Genomic DNA, 19,491 nt, shown 5'->3' on the forward strand with positions numbered 1-19,491 from the left:
TCCTTGTCATGGCTCTGATACCAAATAATGTAGATATCGAATTTGATTGATCAAAACAGTACCCAAATAGGACCTTTTCACAAGGAGACAATTGCAAATTTGATGGACTTAAAAGTGAAACAAAGTTTAGATGGGAAAGAGGGCTGAAACTAGAATGGTATTATAACGGGCGGAATAGATCTTCAAATAGGGACAAAACTATAATGAAGAAAGTGACAATAACAATGTAACACGTAACACCCGGGCTTCACACCACAAGGTGGATGGATTGGATCGAACACCAACCTACCTTGATCAAACACAAGGGTTCTCCAAAGAGGAGGAATGCTAGCAAGCAATTTGATTTCAATTCATAAGTTATGTCTTCACCACTTACATAAGTCTCTTTATATAGCATTCTAAAGAGACATAAACACTAATGGCAACATCCAACCACTAGCTAACACCACCTACCTATTAATAACTCAACTACTACCTAACTCTTGACAAAGGAGAACTCCTTTGACAATGAGTTCTCTTATTTTCAAACCAAAGCCCCTTTTATTGACTTTCCAACAACTAGACTTAGGCTTAGGTCTAGGCTATGAGGTTCAACATATGTGGGCTAACTTTAACCCACTAAAACAGCCTTAGCCCATGAAAACCATGGGCTGATTCAGGTGACAACTTTAGGCCTTTGATGGGCCTGACCCAATGGGATTCTTCTTTCGTAAATGTCTTCAATTCTGTATTAGGAGGGATGGGAATTAAGATTGATATTATGAAGGCTTGTGATACTCTATCATATGAGTTTTTATTCTTGGTCTGAAGGCTTTCGGATTTTCAAATAGATGGGTTGGTTGGATTCATGAGATGCTTCAGACTACTAGAATCTCAGTTTTATTGAATGGGGGACCAGTTGGATTCTTTGGAGTTGAGAAAGGGCTTCGGCCAGGGGACCCTTTATCTCCTCTTCTTTTTCTTCTTGCAGAAGAGGTACTATGCAGGGGCCTTCATTCTTTGATAGCTGCGGGTAGATTGAGAGCTTTGCCAGGTCCCAAGGGAGTAGAAGTTCCTTCCGTACTGATGTATGCTGATGATATTTTTATTTTTTCAAATGCTTATTTAAGTTATGTTAAAGCTTTGAAAATTTTCTTATCGAAGTATCAAGAATTTTCGGGTCAACATATTAGTTTGGAGAAGAGTAAACTTTTTCTTAGACGTGTGCCTCCTAGTCGAAAACAGAAAATTGTGGACATATTAAATATCCCAATTGCTCTATTTCCGTACTCGATATTTGGGGGTAGATATTTTCAAAGGAAGAGTTACTCGTGTCAGATTGCTGCCAGTTTTAAACAAGATTAAGAATCAGCTACAAGGGTGGTGTGGAAAGATGTTATCTTTGGCAGGTAGAGTGGAGCTGGTACGTTCAGTTATTTCTAGCATGTCAATTCATAATTTTTCAGTGTACTAGTGGCCTAGCTCTATTATTTCTCAAGCAGAGGCTTGGATGCGTAACTTCATTTGGACAGGGAGTATAGATGTTGTGAAGAAGGTTACGGTGTCTTGGGCAAAACAATGTACTCCAAAATGTGAGGGTGGTTTGGGTATTCGAAGATTAAGAGATGTCAATTTAGCATCCTTATACAAGTTGGCTTGGATAATTAAACATAAACACTCTGGTTTTGCTCACTTTTTAAAGGGGAAGATGGTGGACAAAAAGGAAATTTAAAGATTTATGGGTAGCAGTCATCTTTGATGTTGGGATTGAGGAAGGTTTGGGGTTTTGTTCAAGCTCATGAACGGTGGACAATTGGAGATGGTCAGAATATAAATTACTGGTTTGACAGATGGTTGGGGAATTTTACCATTGCAGACTATGTTGGTATTCTTCTGGATCTAGAGGGTCATTTGAAATTGACTGTTGCAGATTGTTTACAGCAAGGAGAGTGGAGATTTCCATCAGTGGACAATGCCAAATTTCAAGAGGTAATCTCTCTTATTATGTTATATCATGTTCCTTGTGCTAGTTTTGTTGATGTTTGTCATTCGCAAGGTTCGGTGGGGGGAGAGTTTAGTTTTCGATCGGCATGGGATCTCTATCGTAGAAAAGGAGAACAACTGTAATGGGAAAAAAGTATTTGGAAGACTTCTTTGCAGCCTAGACAACAAGTTTTCTGTTGGAGACTTTTTCATTATAGGCTACTTGTTGATGCCTTGTTGACTCGGAAAGATATTATGCTGGCCTCTCGTTGTAATCGATGTGGTAAAGCTTCAGTGGACATAGGACATCTCTTTCTTCACTACTCACTTTCACGTGGATGTGGAGAAGCTTTTGCAGCAAAGTTTGGTTATAGCTAGACAGTAAAAGATTCAATTGTAGAGTCGTTCAAGGCTTGGAAACACCAGGCTTCACAGTCTCCTTTACGGACTGCTTGGATTAATGGATGTTGTTCGTTTTTATACTTTCTTTGGATGGTCTGCAATCAAATCCGGTTTGAAAATTTAAATTTCAAGACTGATGAGGTGGTGAGTTTAATTTTTTTCAGACTTAGCATAGTTTGGCTTTAAAATGGATGGGAGAAAAGTAACTCCTACCATTTTTTCGGATGCAAGAAGACTGGGCCTTCACTTCTCTGTCTTTAGTGTTGCTCCTCCACAAGAAATTTTTTGGTGTCCTCCTGCTGCAGGATGGGTAAAACTAAATATTGATGGGTCTTCTTTAGGCAATCCAGGAAGGTCTAGCGGTGGAGGAGTATTTCGAAATGAAGTTGCAGCGGTGTTTTTCAATTTCAGTATTTTTTTAGATGTTAAAACCAACTTTGAGGCTGAATTGAAAACTTTCATTCACGGATTACGTTGGGCAAGGCATTTACAAATTACAAAGCTTTGGGTAGAAAGTGATTCAAAAGTTGTGGTGACTTTAATACAGCAGAAGAAAATACCTAGGTATATCTTTCATATGTGGAGAGAGTTACAAGAATATTTGCTGACTATAGATTGGAAGATTACACATTGCTATCGTGAAACTAATACAGTGGCAGATTTTTTGGCAAATTCGGCAGCTAGGTCAGGAACTTCTGATATTAACATTCCTTAGTCAGCTTCAATCCTTAATGAACTTGATGTGGATGCCTCTAGACGTCCTAGATTTCGTTTTATGAGTTAATGGTTTTCTAATCTGAGTAAGAACCAGTGAGGAAGGGTGTATTGGGGGCAACAGATGTTGTGGGTAAGGGAGGTTGGTTCCTTATAAGGTATTAATTGATGTATTTTTAATATTTCTTTTTCGCTTAATATAATGATCCTTTTAGCGAAAAATTAGTTTAGTGTTTTTAATTGTTGAATATGTTAATGTATTAGTGTAATAGCTTAAATTAAATAACTTAGTGTATGTGAATGCTTTATGTACTTACTTTGATTATGTTTTCCACTACATACTAGCATTTGATGATATGTATTAATGTATTTTCTTAGAGGATAAGGGGGGGGGGGGGGGGGGGGCCCGGGGGGGGGGGCGCGGCGGCGGGGGGGGGGGGGGGGGGGGGGGGGGGGGGGGGCCGGGGGGGCGGGGGGGGGGGGGGGGGGGGGGGGGGGAGGAGGGGAGGAAAAAAAAAAGAAGGGGGGAATGTATCATGTATCAGTTTAAATGTATAAATGTGGAGGTGGTAGTGGTGTTTTTGACCTTGCATGGCAACAGGGAGATCCCCAACTATTGACATAAAGAAGTCCAAAGTGTCAGCATTGTTTGAAGGTGCTTAATTCTAGGTGCAACTGCACTGAAACAACACTTGGCGTGGGGATACAGCGATGTGGCCAAGTTCCCATAGTACCCGATGAAATGCAACAAGCAATTGCCAATAGTCTGAGAGAGACAGAAGAGCGCAGAGAAGCAAAGACATCACAGGGAGTTCGAGAAGGTTGTGTTACAAAGGTAGTATATAGATGCTGAGGAGGAATCAGATGATGATAAGGTGGCTAGAAGATGTACGCGGGTAGAATCACAAGTAGAGTGGAGATGGATGAAAGGAGGATAATGAGAGGAGGGGCGTGATCCACCAAATAGGTATCATCCCATTCCCTTGTAGTCTACCATAGCAGTAAAAGTCTAGTGACATACCCCAAAGTGACGTTATCAAAATTTAGTAGTCTATGCACACAAGTAGGAGAGAGCAATAACTTAAGGAGTTTCATGGAATGGGCTAAATATCCTTGATACCCTAAAGATCATTTAAGACTACGATTTTTAACCACAAAGCCCTAACTTAACCTTTTTCCCAAAATATCATCCCATCACAGCCCATATCACACATACAAGAAGCCTCGTCCCAAATAAATGGGGTTGGCTTCATAGATTCTTGCCTTGCAATCAGCTTTAATTGAAGCAATACTAGAAACGAGTTCTAGGCTATGCAAATCCTTTCTCATCACTTCTCCCAAAGTTAGTTTAAGTCTCCCTCCTATATCACAAATAACCCCAATATTCCATAACAAAAGTTTCAAGCAACCTTTTCTTGGTCCCATATGAGTTGGTTCTCTTAAAACAGATCTTGGAAGAAGTAGGCCTCATCAAATTGAGGCTGCATCAGCATTATCACAAACTAGAAAATTGCAGATAAATTAAGGGTTTTAACGAGCAGAAACGTTCTGCATACATATATGCAAGATTCATATCAAGATGCACACAAGAATGTACTCAAATTATATGTGCATGAGAAAAAACCAAAAGAAGTAAACTAAACAAACCATGTCCTGTTTGTTTGCGAAGACCAATATCACACTATTCAACATGAAGGGATCTTTGATGATGGCCTGAAATAATCAAAAGTTGGTTCAGATATATAACCAAAACCAAAGAGTCCAAATCAAAATACCAAGTCAAAGTATGTAACCTGAAACTCCTGTTTTGCTTTTCCAATTCTCTCTCTGTCCAAGGAATCAACAACATAAATCTGCACATATAGAGCATATCAACAACCAAAATATAGCACCAAACAGCTCCTACTAAACCCCCCTCTGGTAAGAAATGAGGAGATGCAAGTGCACAAAAATGAATCAACAAAACAAGTGCACGAGGGCACCCATGCTCAAAAATATAAATAGATTAGCAACAGTCTCATCAATGCAAAAGCTGCCTTTCAGCAATATCAGCACAACAACTCTGGAGTATTTCACTATCAACATAATTTGATGTGTCAAGCAAGCTGTGCTCCTAGAAAAAAATAATTATACCATTACGCTGAATAGGGTGAAAAACAAAGAAAGACCAAGAACTAATAACTTTAATAGAACCCAAAAAAAAGTATAGACAGACAGAAAGGCTACTCAATAGATGTGAACGCTAAGAACCCATATCCAGTTGCAAATGAATAGTTACCAGTCCATCTGTATTATTAAAGTAATGCCTCCAGAGTGGCCTTAGTTTCTCCTGCCCACCCACATCCCACACAGTAAAGATCACATTCTTATACTGCACTTTCTCTACATTAAAGCCTGCATGACGACATAAGATCAGGACAGTTTTCATGAGCCACTGTCAATAATGATAGTCCACCACAGATTGAGTTTTTTGTAGCCATAGTGAATGAGTAAACAACCTAAACAACATGACAGGAAAAGCAACCAGAAGAATCAACAATAAAGAACTGTGCATCCAACTAACAATATATGATGCCAACTTCAAAAACCATATATAATTCAGAGGCATCAATCCTCAACTAGGAAGGTCCCACTGTTGACTTAAGAAAATAAAAACGAGATTGGAGTTTATTTATTTATTTATCTATTTATTTATTTATTTATTTGCCATTAAGAAAATTGTAGGGAAGTAACCCCTGACCTGCAGCTTCAACAGCTATGCTTACCAGAATCATTTTTGTTTTTGGGTGAAATTTCAAATTTAAGTCAGAAGATGCAGCAAAAGAAACAGCTTCCTATCTCATATTTTACTTCCAAGCCAGCAATGTCTATATAAAAACGACCAAAGTTAAAACAAATTCCCTACTTAGACAGCTATGCTGACTTTCCAGAATCATTTTTGTCTTTGGGTGAAATTTAAAATTTAAGACAAAAGAAACAGCTTCCTATCTCTGTTTTACTTCCAAGCCAACAATGTCTATATAAAAACCAACAAAATTAAAACAAATTCCCTCTGAACACCTAGTTGTCCCCCATGGAAAGGTGATGTGGTAACAAAAAATTTTGGATCCCTAAGCAACAGGCTGGAATTGCCATGTTCCAAAATTCAGAAACAAATCAAACTAAGTTATATATCCCCCCAAGTGTTGGAAACATTCCCCAGTAATTTTCAGCAACCAATTTCATTCCAAGCGCTGAAGACTACTCATGTTATCATGGTGTAACATTGTAGTTTGGCTTATATGCTAGTCTTAGAGTTGTGTTTGAACTTCATCTTGGATTCTAAACTAGGATATATAATTAAACCACAATAGGGACACTCCCCTATCATCAGCAGTCATTTTCCGTAAGCTTCATTTTGGCATTGGAGTTTCAAAGATTTGTTTTCCCACTTGGCCAACTCCTTTTGATGAAAAACTTGACATGCGAGCAGGTTACCCAATTGCCTCGTGATACATATTCTACCGTTCATAAAGGTTCTACTAGCTGGTTCATGCAGGGAAAACAGCTATCAGCATTTCCTGCTGTTAAGAACCCAGAGATCTGGGAAAAGAATTGCACAAGGAGTCATAATGGCTTCTTCTTTTGTTTTTTGTAGTATGAAGTTATATTCAAGAATTAATTCACTTTCTAGTTAAGTTGTAAGGGAAGTATTACATGTTAGAAGAGTTATTAGTTTAAGCTGGTGGACAAAGTTGTAATTGGTTGCATATATATATAACCAGCACATCAGAATTGAGTATGATGTTGACAACTCATACTGTGGAGAGTACTTTGTGCAGCATGATTTGAGATGGAGCTCCAGTCACACACTGCTTTTCAGCATTGTTGAAGGGAAAATATCAAATTCTCGATGCAGTTAGCTCAGCTACATATCCTGATTGGATTAGAATTTGTTCCTGTTATTTTGAGAAAGAATAAGGGGAAGAATGAGGGAGAAGAGAAGATGGAAGCCACGATTTAGTTGTGGAGGCTCAGATAGAACTCGTGAGCTCTCCTCAAAATAATATCACTTTATATAGGCTAATTTACAAGTATATTCTATATAGGAAAGCATCAACCAATTTCGATGGATCTGTCATTTCCCAAATTGCCCTTTCCTAACACTCCCCCTCAAGCTGGAGCATATATATTACTCATGCCCAACTTGTTACAAATATAGGTTACTCTTGTATTCCCTAGAGCTTTGGTGAACAAATCTACGAGTTGTTCTCCAGTCCTCACATGCTTGGGGGATATTATGCCTTGTAGTAACTTCTCACGAACAAAGTGGCAATCAACTTCAATATGCTTGGTACGTTCATGAAAAACTGGATTTGATGCTATATGAACCACAGCTTGATTATCACACCATAACTTCATTGGTGTGTCATCAATAATTCCTAATTCTTGGAGTAATTGTTTTATCCATACCATCTCGCATGTTACCTGTGCCATAGCACGATACTCAGATTCTGCGCTTGATCTTGCTACCACAATTTGTTTCTTACTTTTCCATGATACAAGATTTCCTCCAACGAATGTGCAGTAGCCTGTAGTCGATCTTCTATCAATAGGTGATCCAGCCCAATCAGCATTAGAGAATCCTTCAACATTTCTATGCCCATGATTAGTGTAAAGAAGTCCACATCTTGGTGCTTTCTTAAGATACCTCAGAATTCGTATAACTGCATCCCAATGTGATGTTCGTGGGGCAGACAAAAATTGACTCACAACACTGACTGGAAAGGCAATGTCAGGTCTAGTCACAGTCAAATAATTCAGCTTTCCAACAAGCCTTTCGTACTTCTTTGGATCATCAAGAATGGTTCCATCTTCTGGCATTAACTTTAAGTTACATTCCATGGGAGTGTCTATGGGTTTTGATCCCAACATTCCTGTTTCAGAAAGCAAATCTAGTACATACTTCCGTTGAGATAAGAAGATGCCCTTTGTTGATTGGGCAACTTCTACTCCTAGAAAATACTTTAACTTGCCCAAGTCTTTGGTCTGAAATTTCTCTTGCAAATAGGTCTTTAACCTATCAATTCCTGAAGTGTCATTTCCTGTAATGACAATATCATCAACATAAACTACAAGAAAGATGTTGCCTGCATCAGAGTTTTTAAAGAATACAGAGTGATCACTTTCACAACGAGTCATCCCAAATTCTATTACAACAGTAGTGAATCGTCCAAACCATGCTCGAGGTGACTACTTGAGACCATATAATGATTTGCGGAGGCGACAAACCTTATTCTTCTCCCCCTGAGCAACAATCCCAGGTGGTTGCTCCATATACACTTCCTCATGCAGATCTCCATGAAGGAAGGCATTCTTCACATCCAACTGAAACAAGGGCCACTGGGAGGTAGCGGCAAAAGAGATTAAAATGCGGATGGAAGTAAGCTTGGCAACAGGCGAAAAAGTATCAACATAATCTACGCCATAAACTTGGGCATAGCCCTTGGCAACGAGACGAGCTTTCAGGTGAACTAAAGAACCATCAGGATTAACTTTCACAGTGAATATCCACCTACAACCAATAGCTTTCTTTCCTGAGGGTAAAGGCACAAGACCCCAAGTCTGATTGTCCTCTAAGGCTTGTAATTCTTTGTTCATTGCACTGACCCACCCAGGATTAGACAAGGCTTCAAGAACATTCTTAGGAATAGGATAAGTCTCTATAGTAGATAGAGCAGTAGAGAATCCAGGTGATAAAGTAGAATATGAAATAAAGTTAGAGATGGGATACTGAACACAAGAACGAGTACCCTTCCGAAGAGCAATTGGAATATCAAGGTCAGATGTGGCAGGAACGTCCGTAGGATCAATAGACGAAGTCGGCACGGGAGGTAGAGACCATATGTGCAGGGGGGAGCCGGTGGTTTTGGACGGCGCATGTACACTTTGGTGATGTCTGGCGGAGGTGGAGGTGAAGGAACTGTACCCTGTGGAAACACACTTTGAAAAATACAGAAATCATCATTTAGGTCAGTTAAACTATGAGATTCAGTAGAAAAAAGAGTGGACTCAAAAAATGACACATCTGCAGTAACAAAATATCTTCGTAAGTCAGAAGAATAACAACGATATCCCTTTTGAGTACGAGAGTACCCCACAAAAATACACTTAAAGTGCACGAGGATCAAGTTTAGAGATCCCTGGGCGATGATTACGAATGTAACATACACAACCAAATACACCAAGAGGCAAAGTAAATAAGGGAGATGAAGGAAATAGGAGAGAATGAGGAATGCCACCTTTTAAGACAGATGAAGGCATCCTGTTAATAAGATAACAAGCAGTTGAAACTGCATCAGCCCAAAAGGATTTAAGAACCTTCATCTCAAATAAGAGAGAACGGGTGACCTCCAATAAGTGTCTATTTTTTCTTTCTGCAACCCCATTTTGTTGAGGAGTATCAACACAGGAGGATTGGTGAAGAATCCCATTAGAAACCATAAATTTACAAAAAGGATCAGAGAAATATTCTTTGGCATTATCACTACGAAAAGTACGAATAGGAACACCAAATTGAGTACAAATTTCAATAACAAAATTGCAAAATATTTCAAATAATTCTGAACGATTTTTCATTAAATAAACCCAAATGACTCTTGAAAAGTCATCCACAAATGTAACAAAGTATCTGTAACCTGAAGTAGAACTAACAGAACATGGTCCCCACACATTAGAATGAACTAGAGAGAAAGGGTGATCTGATCTGTTATTTATACGAGGAGGAAAACTCACACGATGAAGTTTTCCAAATTGACAAGACTCACAGTCCAACTTAGAAAGAGAATGAAAATGTTTATCTACCAATTTTAGGTTTTCCAAAGAGGGATGCCCCAACCGACAATGTATTTGATGGGGAATGGAAATACTAGAACAAGCAATAGAGGATATCTCCTCGAATAGATACAACCCCCCAGACATACGTCCTCTACCAAGCATCTTCTTCGTCGTAAGATCCTGAAATAAACAATATCCAGGAAAGAATTTCACCAAACAGTTATTAGTGGAGGTAAATTTATGAACAGATAATAAGTTAAATGGCAAATTTGGTACGTAAAGAACTGAGGATAGGGTAATGGATGGAGTGAGTTGAACTGTACCCACTCCTTTAACATTAATATGAGAGCCATCAGCAAGTGTAACCAAAGAAGATGATGGAACAAAAGAGGAAAATATACCTGTAGCCCCGGTCATATGATCAGAAGCTCCTGAATCAATGATCCATGGGCAAGATGTGGTTGAAAGGCAAGCAATAGCATTACCTGTCTGAACAAGGGTGGCAGCGGCTGATTGTGGTTGAGTGGCCTGAAACTGAGTGAAACGAATATAATCTGCCTCAGTCATCTTTACAGTCTTACCCTCAGGATGAACAGTAGTAGTTGGAGATGCTAATTCAGAGGTGATGATTGCATTCGCCATGTGTGGGGGCTTCCCATAAAGCTTCCAACAATATCGTTGAATATGTCCTGGACGACCACAATGATAACAAGTCTTAACTTGTCCTGTACTGTCAGTAGAGTTGTGTGAACCTGGATATTTTCCAGTATTATTTCCTCGAGTTCGTCCTATATTCTGTCCACCAGGGGCATGTCCTCTAGAAGTGCCTCGAGAAACTATTGCCAAAGCTGAATTTTCTGTAGAGTTATTGGTACTCTCCCTTGCAACACGAAGAACTCTTGAAAATGTGTCAGCTAATGTGGGTACATGATCACTACCAAGAATCTGTGCTCTAACTGCCTCAAACTCCTTTCCAAGACCTCCCAAGAAACCCATAACAGCTAATTGCTCTCTTTGATTTTGCATAGTTTTGATATCAGAGGAGATAAGTAGAATAGAGTTTAGTTATTCATACATTCTTTTAAAATCTGCAAAATATTGGGTAATATCTCTACCTTTCCTATCTACTCGATAAAATTCCTAGGACAATTCGTAGATTCTAGCCAGATTATTCTAACCAGAATACAACACATTCAAATACTCCCATAATTCCTTCACAGTTTGTAAGTGAGTAACCAAATCTATAATATTATCGGCCAAGGAATTAAACATCTGCCCAAGTATTCGTGCATCAACAATTGCCCAAATATCATCATCTTTAGGTACAGTCTTAGTCAAATGATATATTTGTCCCCGTCCAGTAAGAACAATTTTAACTATAGCCCTCCATTGGTGGAAATTTGATCCACCCTCCAATTTCTTCTCAGTTAACCGATGAGAGGATGAAGAAATAATTTCAGTCATGGTATTTTTATTTGAAGTTTCTCCCATATCCAACACAATTAAAATCAAATCCTAGAAATCAGAATTAGAGATCAGAAATCAGAAATAAAATCAGAATAATTTCCAGATTAATCCCAGAATCAGATTAATCTCATAACCACTTGAGCCAACCAAACCAGAAAACAAACCAATACCAATCGAATTTGGACCACTTGAACCAACCGAACCAGAAAACAAATTAAAATCAAGTTAAAACCAATCGAACTTGGTTTACCGCAGGTCACTCTTCTCTTTCACGAAGACTCTCTCTCTCTCTCTCTCTCTCTCTCTCTCTCACTCTCTCTTTCTGATCTAGAGCAACAATCGGAAAAATCACACCAGTTTCTGGTCTAAAGCAGCGTCGCAGGTCACTCTTCTCTTTCTCTCTCTCTCTCTCTCTCTCTCTGATCTCAAACAGCGTCGGAAGCGAAAAGTCACAAGACCGGCGACTACTCCAGGCGGCTGCTTCTTCTCCAAAGATTGGTTATTCTCTCAACTCTAAACAGATCGAGAGTGAGGAGGACTACAGACACTCTTCCTCAGCCCCAAATCAAAAAATGAAATATATCTAAAAAAAACGCAGTTTATTCGTACCTGAAAAAATGCAGATCTGACATAATCATGGGCAATCTCTTGCACCGATCTTCAATACCAGTCACCGATCTTCAATAAGGAGCTGCATCAAAATAAAAATCACCAACAAGTGCAGCGTAACTGCATCCCTTTATTTTCTGCAAACGACTCTCACACCACGTACAATTTCTTTCCCTAATCAACTGTTTGTACTAGTAATTCTTAGAATTGAATAAGAATTACTACAGCTCTGATACCATGTTATTTTGAGAAAGAATAAGGGGAAGAATGAGGGAGAAGAGAAGATGGAAGCCACGATTTAGTTGTGGAGGCTCAAATAGAACTCGTGAGCTCTCCTCAAAATAATATCACTTTATATAGGCTAATTTACAAGTATATTCTATATAGGAAAGCATCAACCAATTTCGATTGGTATAAAACTCTTAACTACCGCCTCTTTTTCCTATCGAGAGTTAGTGCACTCGATGGATCTGTCATTTCCCAAATTGCCCTTTCCTAACAGTTCACGGTTCCTTTCCATTGGTGGCGCGCGGTGGGGGTCCGCCTTGAGTGCTTCCCGCCTCTCTCTCTCTCTCTCTCTCTCTCTCTCTCTCTTTCATTCTTGCCAATTTACAAGGTATCATAGCCAACTCATCAAAAGGCGTGCTAAAGGAGTCTCCATCAAGGTTTTCTTAAAAACATCTTTTCCTTCATGGTAGGTCACTGCCACAAACTTCTGGTTAAATACCCTGCTTTCGGTTAGGGTGCAGCAACCCATTGCGGCTGTTTTTGGGTGGGATTGATTTATGGTCTAAGTAAGAAGATCTAGATCTACTTTGATTTTGGTGGTCCAATGTTGAACCAATTATAAATTTGTTTCTCCATTTTGGTGAAGTGAATGAATATTTTCTTAGGACTCTTAACTTGTCTAGGAACTTTTAGCAGGAAATAGGAAACCTCTAAATAAACCATACTGATATATAAAGAACCCTATATGATGCTTACAGAATAGTTTTAAGTATCATTATCAGATTGGACTGATGCAGATTCATAATTGAGACCATGCTTCAAACTCAGGCCTGATCTCAGCCAGCCAGAAAACCAAGATCTTGGCCAAGATCAGGTAAAAAGAAAAACAGACCAACTTGAGTGAACTCCAAGACCCATCTCAGTGGGTTTTCGGGGTAAAGTTAGGCTGAAACTTAGTATTTAGCCTATTTTAGGCCTTCTAAAAATAGTGGTGGCCTTAGATTTGTGAGAAGACAAGTGTTGGTTCCAACACGACCATAACTTTGAAACTGAAGTGCTGAAGGAATGAACATGAAATCTTATAATACATGAAATGCACAACCATTAATTGATATAAATGAAAACAGAAAGGTTTATAGTGATAACATACATCAATGATCAAACAGCTTAAATTGTTCATGGTTCCATCCAAATCAGTACTCAATAGAACATTACAACATCATAGAGTAGAGGACAAGCATCATGAATTTTTTCTCCATGAATTTGTAGATCGAAGAGAGATGTTCAACATAGATTCAATCTATGTGGGATTGGTTTTGTGTGTAGATTCAATGATGTTGAACACCAAGTGTAGAACATATTATTTGAAAAATGTTATGTATGTGGGTGTGGTTCTATGTATATGCAGGGGGTAGCAGGGGGCAACAACCCCCCACAGTGAACAGAGCTCGCGGTGTGATTGTTGTTCTCCTACAAGCGAGCAAAGACCGAGTTTATGAGGGCTGTGTGAGCTTTATGTCAAAAATTATTTTGGAGGAGCCCAAAAAGCATTTTGATTCATTATCCAGCAGCCCAAATAACCCTGAGAGGTGTACAGTGTTGATTATATATTGGATTAGGGTTTTGATATAAATATGTAACTTCCTCTCCCATGTAACTGATTTTGACAAATGAGATTAGTGGATTGTTGGTGGCCATGGTTTCCTTTATCTTCCCCTAAAGAAGTTCCTACATAAAAAAAATTTGTTCATTTTTGCTTCTTCTCTTTCATTGAGTGATTTCTCCAAGATTCAATCCTAACAGAATAAAAAAAATAAAGTTTGGAAAAACAAAACACCTTCCTTGAAAAACACCTAAAAATCCCTTAATTGTTGTTGATTGTTTGTTGAAAAGATTAGCTAAGGAGAGTATAAAAGTGTTGCAGGTGAACCTCCGGTAGGTTTCTGAACAAAAATTGAGCAAAAACCCAAGAAACACAGCTGGGAAGAAGTTGGTGTCAAAGCACCGAGAGAGTTGAGTCGATACTGCAGGATCTCAACACGACTTGTTGAGTTGGGGGATTGTGGAACTTGCCTCAAGTTTTTGAGATCCTGAGATGTCGCTGAGATCTAGTGAGACCTCAAACAATGGTTGAAACATGCTCTTTCAGGAAAAAAAAATTAGTGTTCGGTTTTATAAACATGTCAGGCATTTGATCTCATTAGTTTTCTTCCAATGTAATAGACCACTTATATAAGCCTACACTTATTTCATTAACAATACTAAGTTTGGTCCATCCAACCCCTACCATTCTTCTAACCTTCTCAACAGCCAAACCTTAAAATTTCACCATCTCTTAAGTCTGAACTTCATCCCCAAACCTGATTGTCAGAGTGCCCAAACCAGCCAGCAGGACCCTCCCATTTTAGATCGAGCCTTCCCGTCCCTATATAGGAAATTCAATCCAAGCTACATCCCTGACTATCATAGATTTCATCTTCCTCTTTCAAAAATCCCAAACCTTAACACCAACCTGCAACAAATTCACCCTCCTGCTTTCAACCATTACAACTCAATCCATCCTACACAGATAAGACTCCCCTCCAACAACTTAATCCTACCCTACCATTGAACCCTATCCCTCATTTGAGCAAAATTACCTGTTTTGACCTAGCTGAACAACTCTGCTCATTGCAAATCATGGTTATTGGCTTTCTAGTTAATATTTCAATCTGTATGTTATGGACAATCATGTTATGACTGGCAATGGCTGTTAACTGTTGATTGACTATCCAGCTACAATACCCAGATCTCTTACATCACTAAAATTAGACAGGCATACCATCTGACAACGTGCAAATGTTAGTCTATACAACATTTAACATGCTAGTTCAAGAAAAGCTAATCTATACAACATTCGACATTCTAGTTCAAGAGAAGCTAATGCTATGTGGTCAATCATCAAAGACCAAGACATGCTTCATCAAATGATTTTATATATGATACGACTGTTAATCAAATGAATATTTAACTTTATCCAGTTGAACCATATACAAGAATGATACCTGGATAAGCCAATCATCAAAGACCTAGACATGCTTCATCAAATGATTTTATATACGATAAGACTGTTCATCAAATGAATATTTAACTTCATCCAGTTGAACCATCTACAAGAATGATACCTGGATAAGCCTGAATAGGCCAGTCGTGTGCAAAAGAAACTTAATACATATACAAACCAGCCAAAAAAAATTTGATCCAAATATCTGAATTTTAGAGCATCACCCATGAATAAGAGCAAGAAACGCAAGTCAGGATAAATAAAGAAGTTGCCATGATCAAGAGTCCTACCAATTGTTGGAACAGTTGACAGTACTTCTCCAATGTGCAGTTTGTATAGTATAGTTGTTTTACCAGCAGCATCCAAGCCGAGCATAACAACCTAAATCAGCTCAATTTAGAAAAATAATTAACAAAAGAAGCTTCAGTGCCCACAAAATCAAACAAAGAATAGAATAAAGCCGTGATCAGGGGTGGAGCTCTGAAGGGGCCGGGGGGCCATGGCCCTCTTCAATTTTTCTAAATTTTCTCTTAAATCTCTTTATTTTCCCTTGTTTTTCTCTTTCCAAGTGTGAAATATCATTACCCCTCCCCCCTCTCTCATATTGGAAATAATTTTGAGTGTAAAGAAAATGGGTAGGAAGGTCATTCTCAACAATTATCCAAGGGTTAGAATTAAAACCCTATTTTTAAAGAAGAAACAATTGAAACCCAATTAGAAACTAACTCATGAATCCCAAAACTTTCGATCCCTCCTAATAAAAATTTCAATATTAAGTCTTAACCACCTAAGATATTCTGTTTTTCTCATCAATTTAATCTTGAAATTTTTAAAGTTTACAGTTTCATGAATTTTTAAAGTTTTTAAACTTTAACAAATCTCTTGTATCCTCATGCTTTATTTCAATATACTTCTAATAATTTACTCATAATTGTGTTAAAATATACATTTATATATTCTGAGTATGCTAAAATAATTTAGAGATGGAAACCCGGGAGTCTTACATGGGCCCCACACAATATGTGGGGTGAAAAAGCGTCAGTGTTCCTCCAACGAGGAGAGGATCCAGACTCACATTATTGCCCCCCCCCCCCTCAAAAAAAAAAAGTTGAATCATGGCTCCGCCCCTGGCCACAATGATTGTTGAAATGTAAGAGGAGAAGAGATCTAAAGAAATTTATTGCAATATGTATGAAATGGGGCAGAAATAATACAAAGAAAGTACACCTAAGAACCACTCTGCAGGTAACAGTAAATACGATGGAAATGTACATGAACAAATCTAATAGAAGATGTAATGACCATATTCAAATGTAAGTTTAAGATCCAGGATAACATAACCCCAATTAAACCCACAAATCGGAGAATTAGAAGTAAAAATAAAAAATAAAAAAATAGAAATAAAAGAGAATAGAGAATGGTGATAGATGGATTTAGCTCACTATAGCAACAAGGCTCCTTCAGCCCTAGGTGTTTAGCTCTCAACAGCAAGGTCCTCACCCTTCTCATCACTCCAGCAAGAGATATGAAAGTAAACTCAAAGAAAAGCTTCTAACGAATTTCATAAACCTGTCTATGACTAAGAACAGCCAATTACATACTGAGAACCAGTTAAAATTCAAGGGATCAATCATACGTCACATTCTCTAATAAACTAACACATCGCATCTTGATCTACCTATCTGTCTAGAAGTTGTTGCTACAGAAGCTCCAGTTCTTATTGAAGTGAGCTTAGGTTGAGCTCTGATGCAAAGTTTGAACATCGGAAATTCATCGCCTGATCCAAAACCCTTGGTTGGCTTGCCATCTCCAACTGTAAGCAAGCCAACCTTAACTTTGATCTCAATGGCTAACTTCCCTTCATGGTTTTCATCTTCACTTTGACATGACAAAATGACTTCCCTTCACTGTTTTCAACTGGAACCCATTTTAACAACTCCGCATCATATTCATCTTCATTTCACTTGACAATATGGTAGCGTTCAATAGTTCAGAAGATCACTAGGTAAGCAGATTTTCAAAAACAAATGACTCAAACATGATAGGATCCCCAAAAAGGTCCTGGATTGAATCCTCTTTGACCACTTTACTTTCTTAGATTTCCCTATATTGCCAAGCAACAATAGAATGAAGAGCTGCATAGAGAAAGAAAGAGAGGCTGCAATGATACAATCAAGACGATAATTGTTATTTTTGGGAAATAACCAAGCTCCAGACTAAGACCAAGGTCTTAGATTAGAATAAAACTTGACCAGACTTAACAAGGTGACAGTGCGACCGTGGCAGTTGGAGGGGCTCGAAAAGCAAGTCAACACCAACAAGGTGGCATAGCTGCACACCCACAACCATGCAAGTTGGGTGTCGGACACCTTTATAACTATGAAGTTGATTACCTTTCTTTGTTCACTCTTAAATAAATAAGAAATTTGAACACTTTTAGCACTCCAACAATAACAAGTCAAAATGTAAAAAAATAACCACTAACCCAAATCTAAACCCAATGTTAACATACTAACCATTCCTATCATCCACTACTCAAAAGGTAACAAGAGCAATAGACTCCACATTGACACAACACTCGAACTTGTACAAGAGTCCCACATCATTCCCCTAGTATATTAATTAGAGGGAAACAAAAAGGAAAATTTAAGTAACATAACATTCAACTGCACCTTAAGATCAGTCATTGTCCACAATGCAATAACCATTCCTTCAGTCATGACCACTATGACTACACCGTCATCCTCTTCTTCTCTACAAGCCTCAATTAAAAATACTCTTCTGCAATGATGTCCAAGATAGAATTCTTGTTTGCAACCATAAGGAAGACCTGGGCTTGCCTCTCTAGCAATTCAGCCTAGGTCATCTTTTTAGCTGGATTTTGAGGCATTGATTGGCTGACAGAATCATCCTTATTGTAACTGCTCAGGATTCACTGCAGGCTTCATGCAACCAACCCATACCTATTGAAACTAATAAGGATGTGGGGTTTCAAAAATTGCACATCCACTCTAAGGAAATCTCTAAAGCCACTGAAAAAGTAGCCTCCTTGTTTACCTATTATCTTCTATGACTGACTCAGTAGCCTATCAAACCTGCGTTTGGGTAATCTCTTACAGTCCCATTATGTATCAGCTTTGTAAGATCTCCAAACAAGTTAACCATAATTGGCAGGCCCATACAATGAATGCAGCCTGCCATCAGCTTCACAGGTAACAGTTCGTTTTTCCTCATTTAATAGTTTAAAACATAACTGCAATCTTCAAGGTGATAGGTGGCTGGAGGTACCCATTCATCTTCTGGTGTATGCTGAAAATCAAAGAGTTGTTTGACTCAGCAAACCCAACTAGTAATGCAGTCTCCTCCATTGAAATGAGTAAAATTGAACTTAGCAAAGTAGGGAACCACTCCAAATATACCTGCTATGAACGTTGCTATGTGGAAGACCATTCCTATTGCAGAAACTTTCCTGCACGTCCTTGCTGGTGGCTGCCAAATGTGATAAAAAAAAACTCTAGGGTCAAGGCTAAATTTTTTAGTTTCTATTTCCGTTTGTTTCTTGCTTTAGTTGATTTCCAACTTTGAGTAGGTTTCCTTTTCAGTTGGGTTTCATTTTTCTTCAAGTACATGAAACTGTGCAATGAGCTCATAGGTTGAGATTGGAATGGATCAACATTGAGTTTACTCTATGTTGAAGCACATTCATTCTCACATTTGTTCTAGTTCTTTTTTGATCAATCCCTGACTCAGGCTCAACTCCTTTTAATTCTGCTCTCTGTTCTAGTCTCTTTTTCACGGCCTCTTCTAGTCTGCTGCTACTGTTATCCTTGTTTCCCTTGTTATTTTTATTTTCTGCCATCAACATCCTCTGGTAGTCTGGTTCTGTACCCTTTAAGAGAGACAATTTGGTCCCAAGCAAAATCCCCTACATATCTACTCAACTTCCTAAAATAAAGAGAGGAAGAGAACCAAATTTTGCATGCTAATCCAAATAATCCCTAACGAATCCAACATCTAACTCCAACAGAATGGGCATAATAGTGGACAAAGATCTAAAGAATGAAGTAGTGGATGTTAGAAGAGTTGAATAGGATTATACTCATCAGGTAGATGTTGGAGAAAGAGGTTCTCAATTTAATTAGGGTGTCCCAGGTAAATGAATCTTTTACAAAGCTCAAAGTAAATCTTGAAGCTTAAATGGGATCCCAATGGAGAATAAGTAATTTTTTATTATATATGTGATTTCATTA

General features: G+C 38.4%; 1 protein-coding gene across 1 annotated transcript in view; it reads right to left on the reverse strand.

Annotated features, from left to right (window-relative positions):
- LOC149000079 (uncharacterized) overlaps window positions 1-19,491 on the reverse strand; it is a 36,854-nt gene that overhangs the window by 11,511 nt on the left and 5,852 nt on the right. Inside the window, exons 2-5 of the mRNA XM_089139679.1 lie at window positions 15,532-15,622; window positions 5,357-5,472; window positions 4,872-4,931; window positions 4,726-4,791 (exon numbers count right to left, since the gene is read on the reverse strand). Of these exons, the coding sequence (XP_088995805.1) occupies window positions 4,726-4,791; window positions 4,872-4,931; window positions 5,357-5,472; window positions 15,532-15,622 (333 nt within the window). The remainder of the gene's footprint in view (window positions 1-4,725; window positions 4,792-4,871; window positions 4,932-5,356; window positions 5,473-15,531; window positions 15,623-19,491) is intronic.

This window comes from Hakea prostrata, chromosome 11, assembly GCF_041222555.1.
Source record: "Hakea prostrata isolate BN-2017 chromosome 11, UWA_Hpros_2, whole genome shotgun sequence".
In the NCBI taxonomy this organism is placed as follows: Eukaryota; Viridiplantae; Streptophyta; class Magnoliopsida; order Proteales; family Proteaceae; genus Hakea; species Hakea prostrata.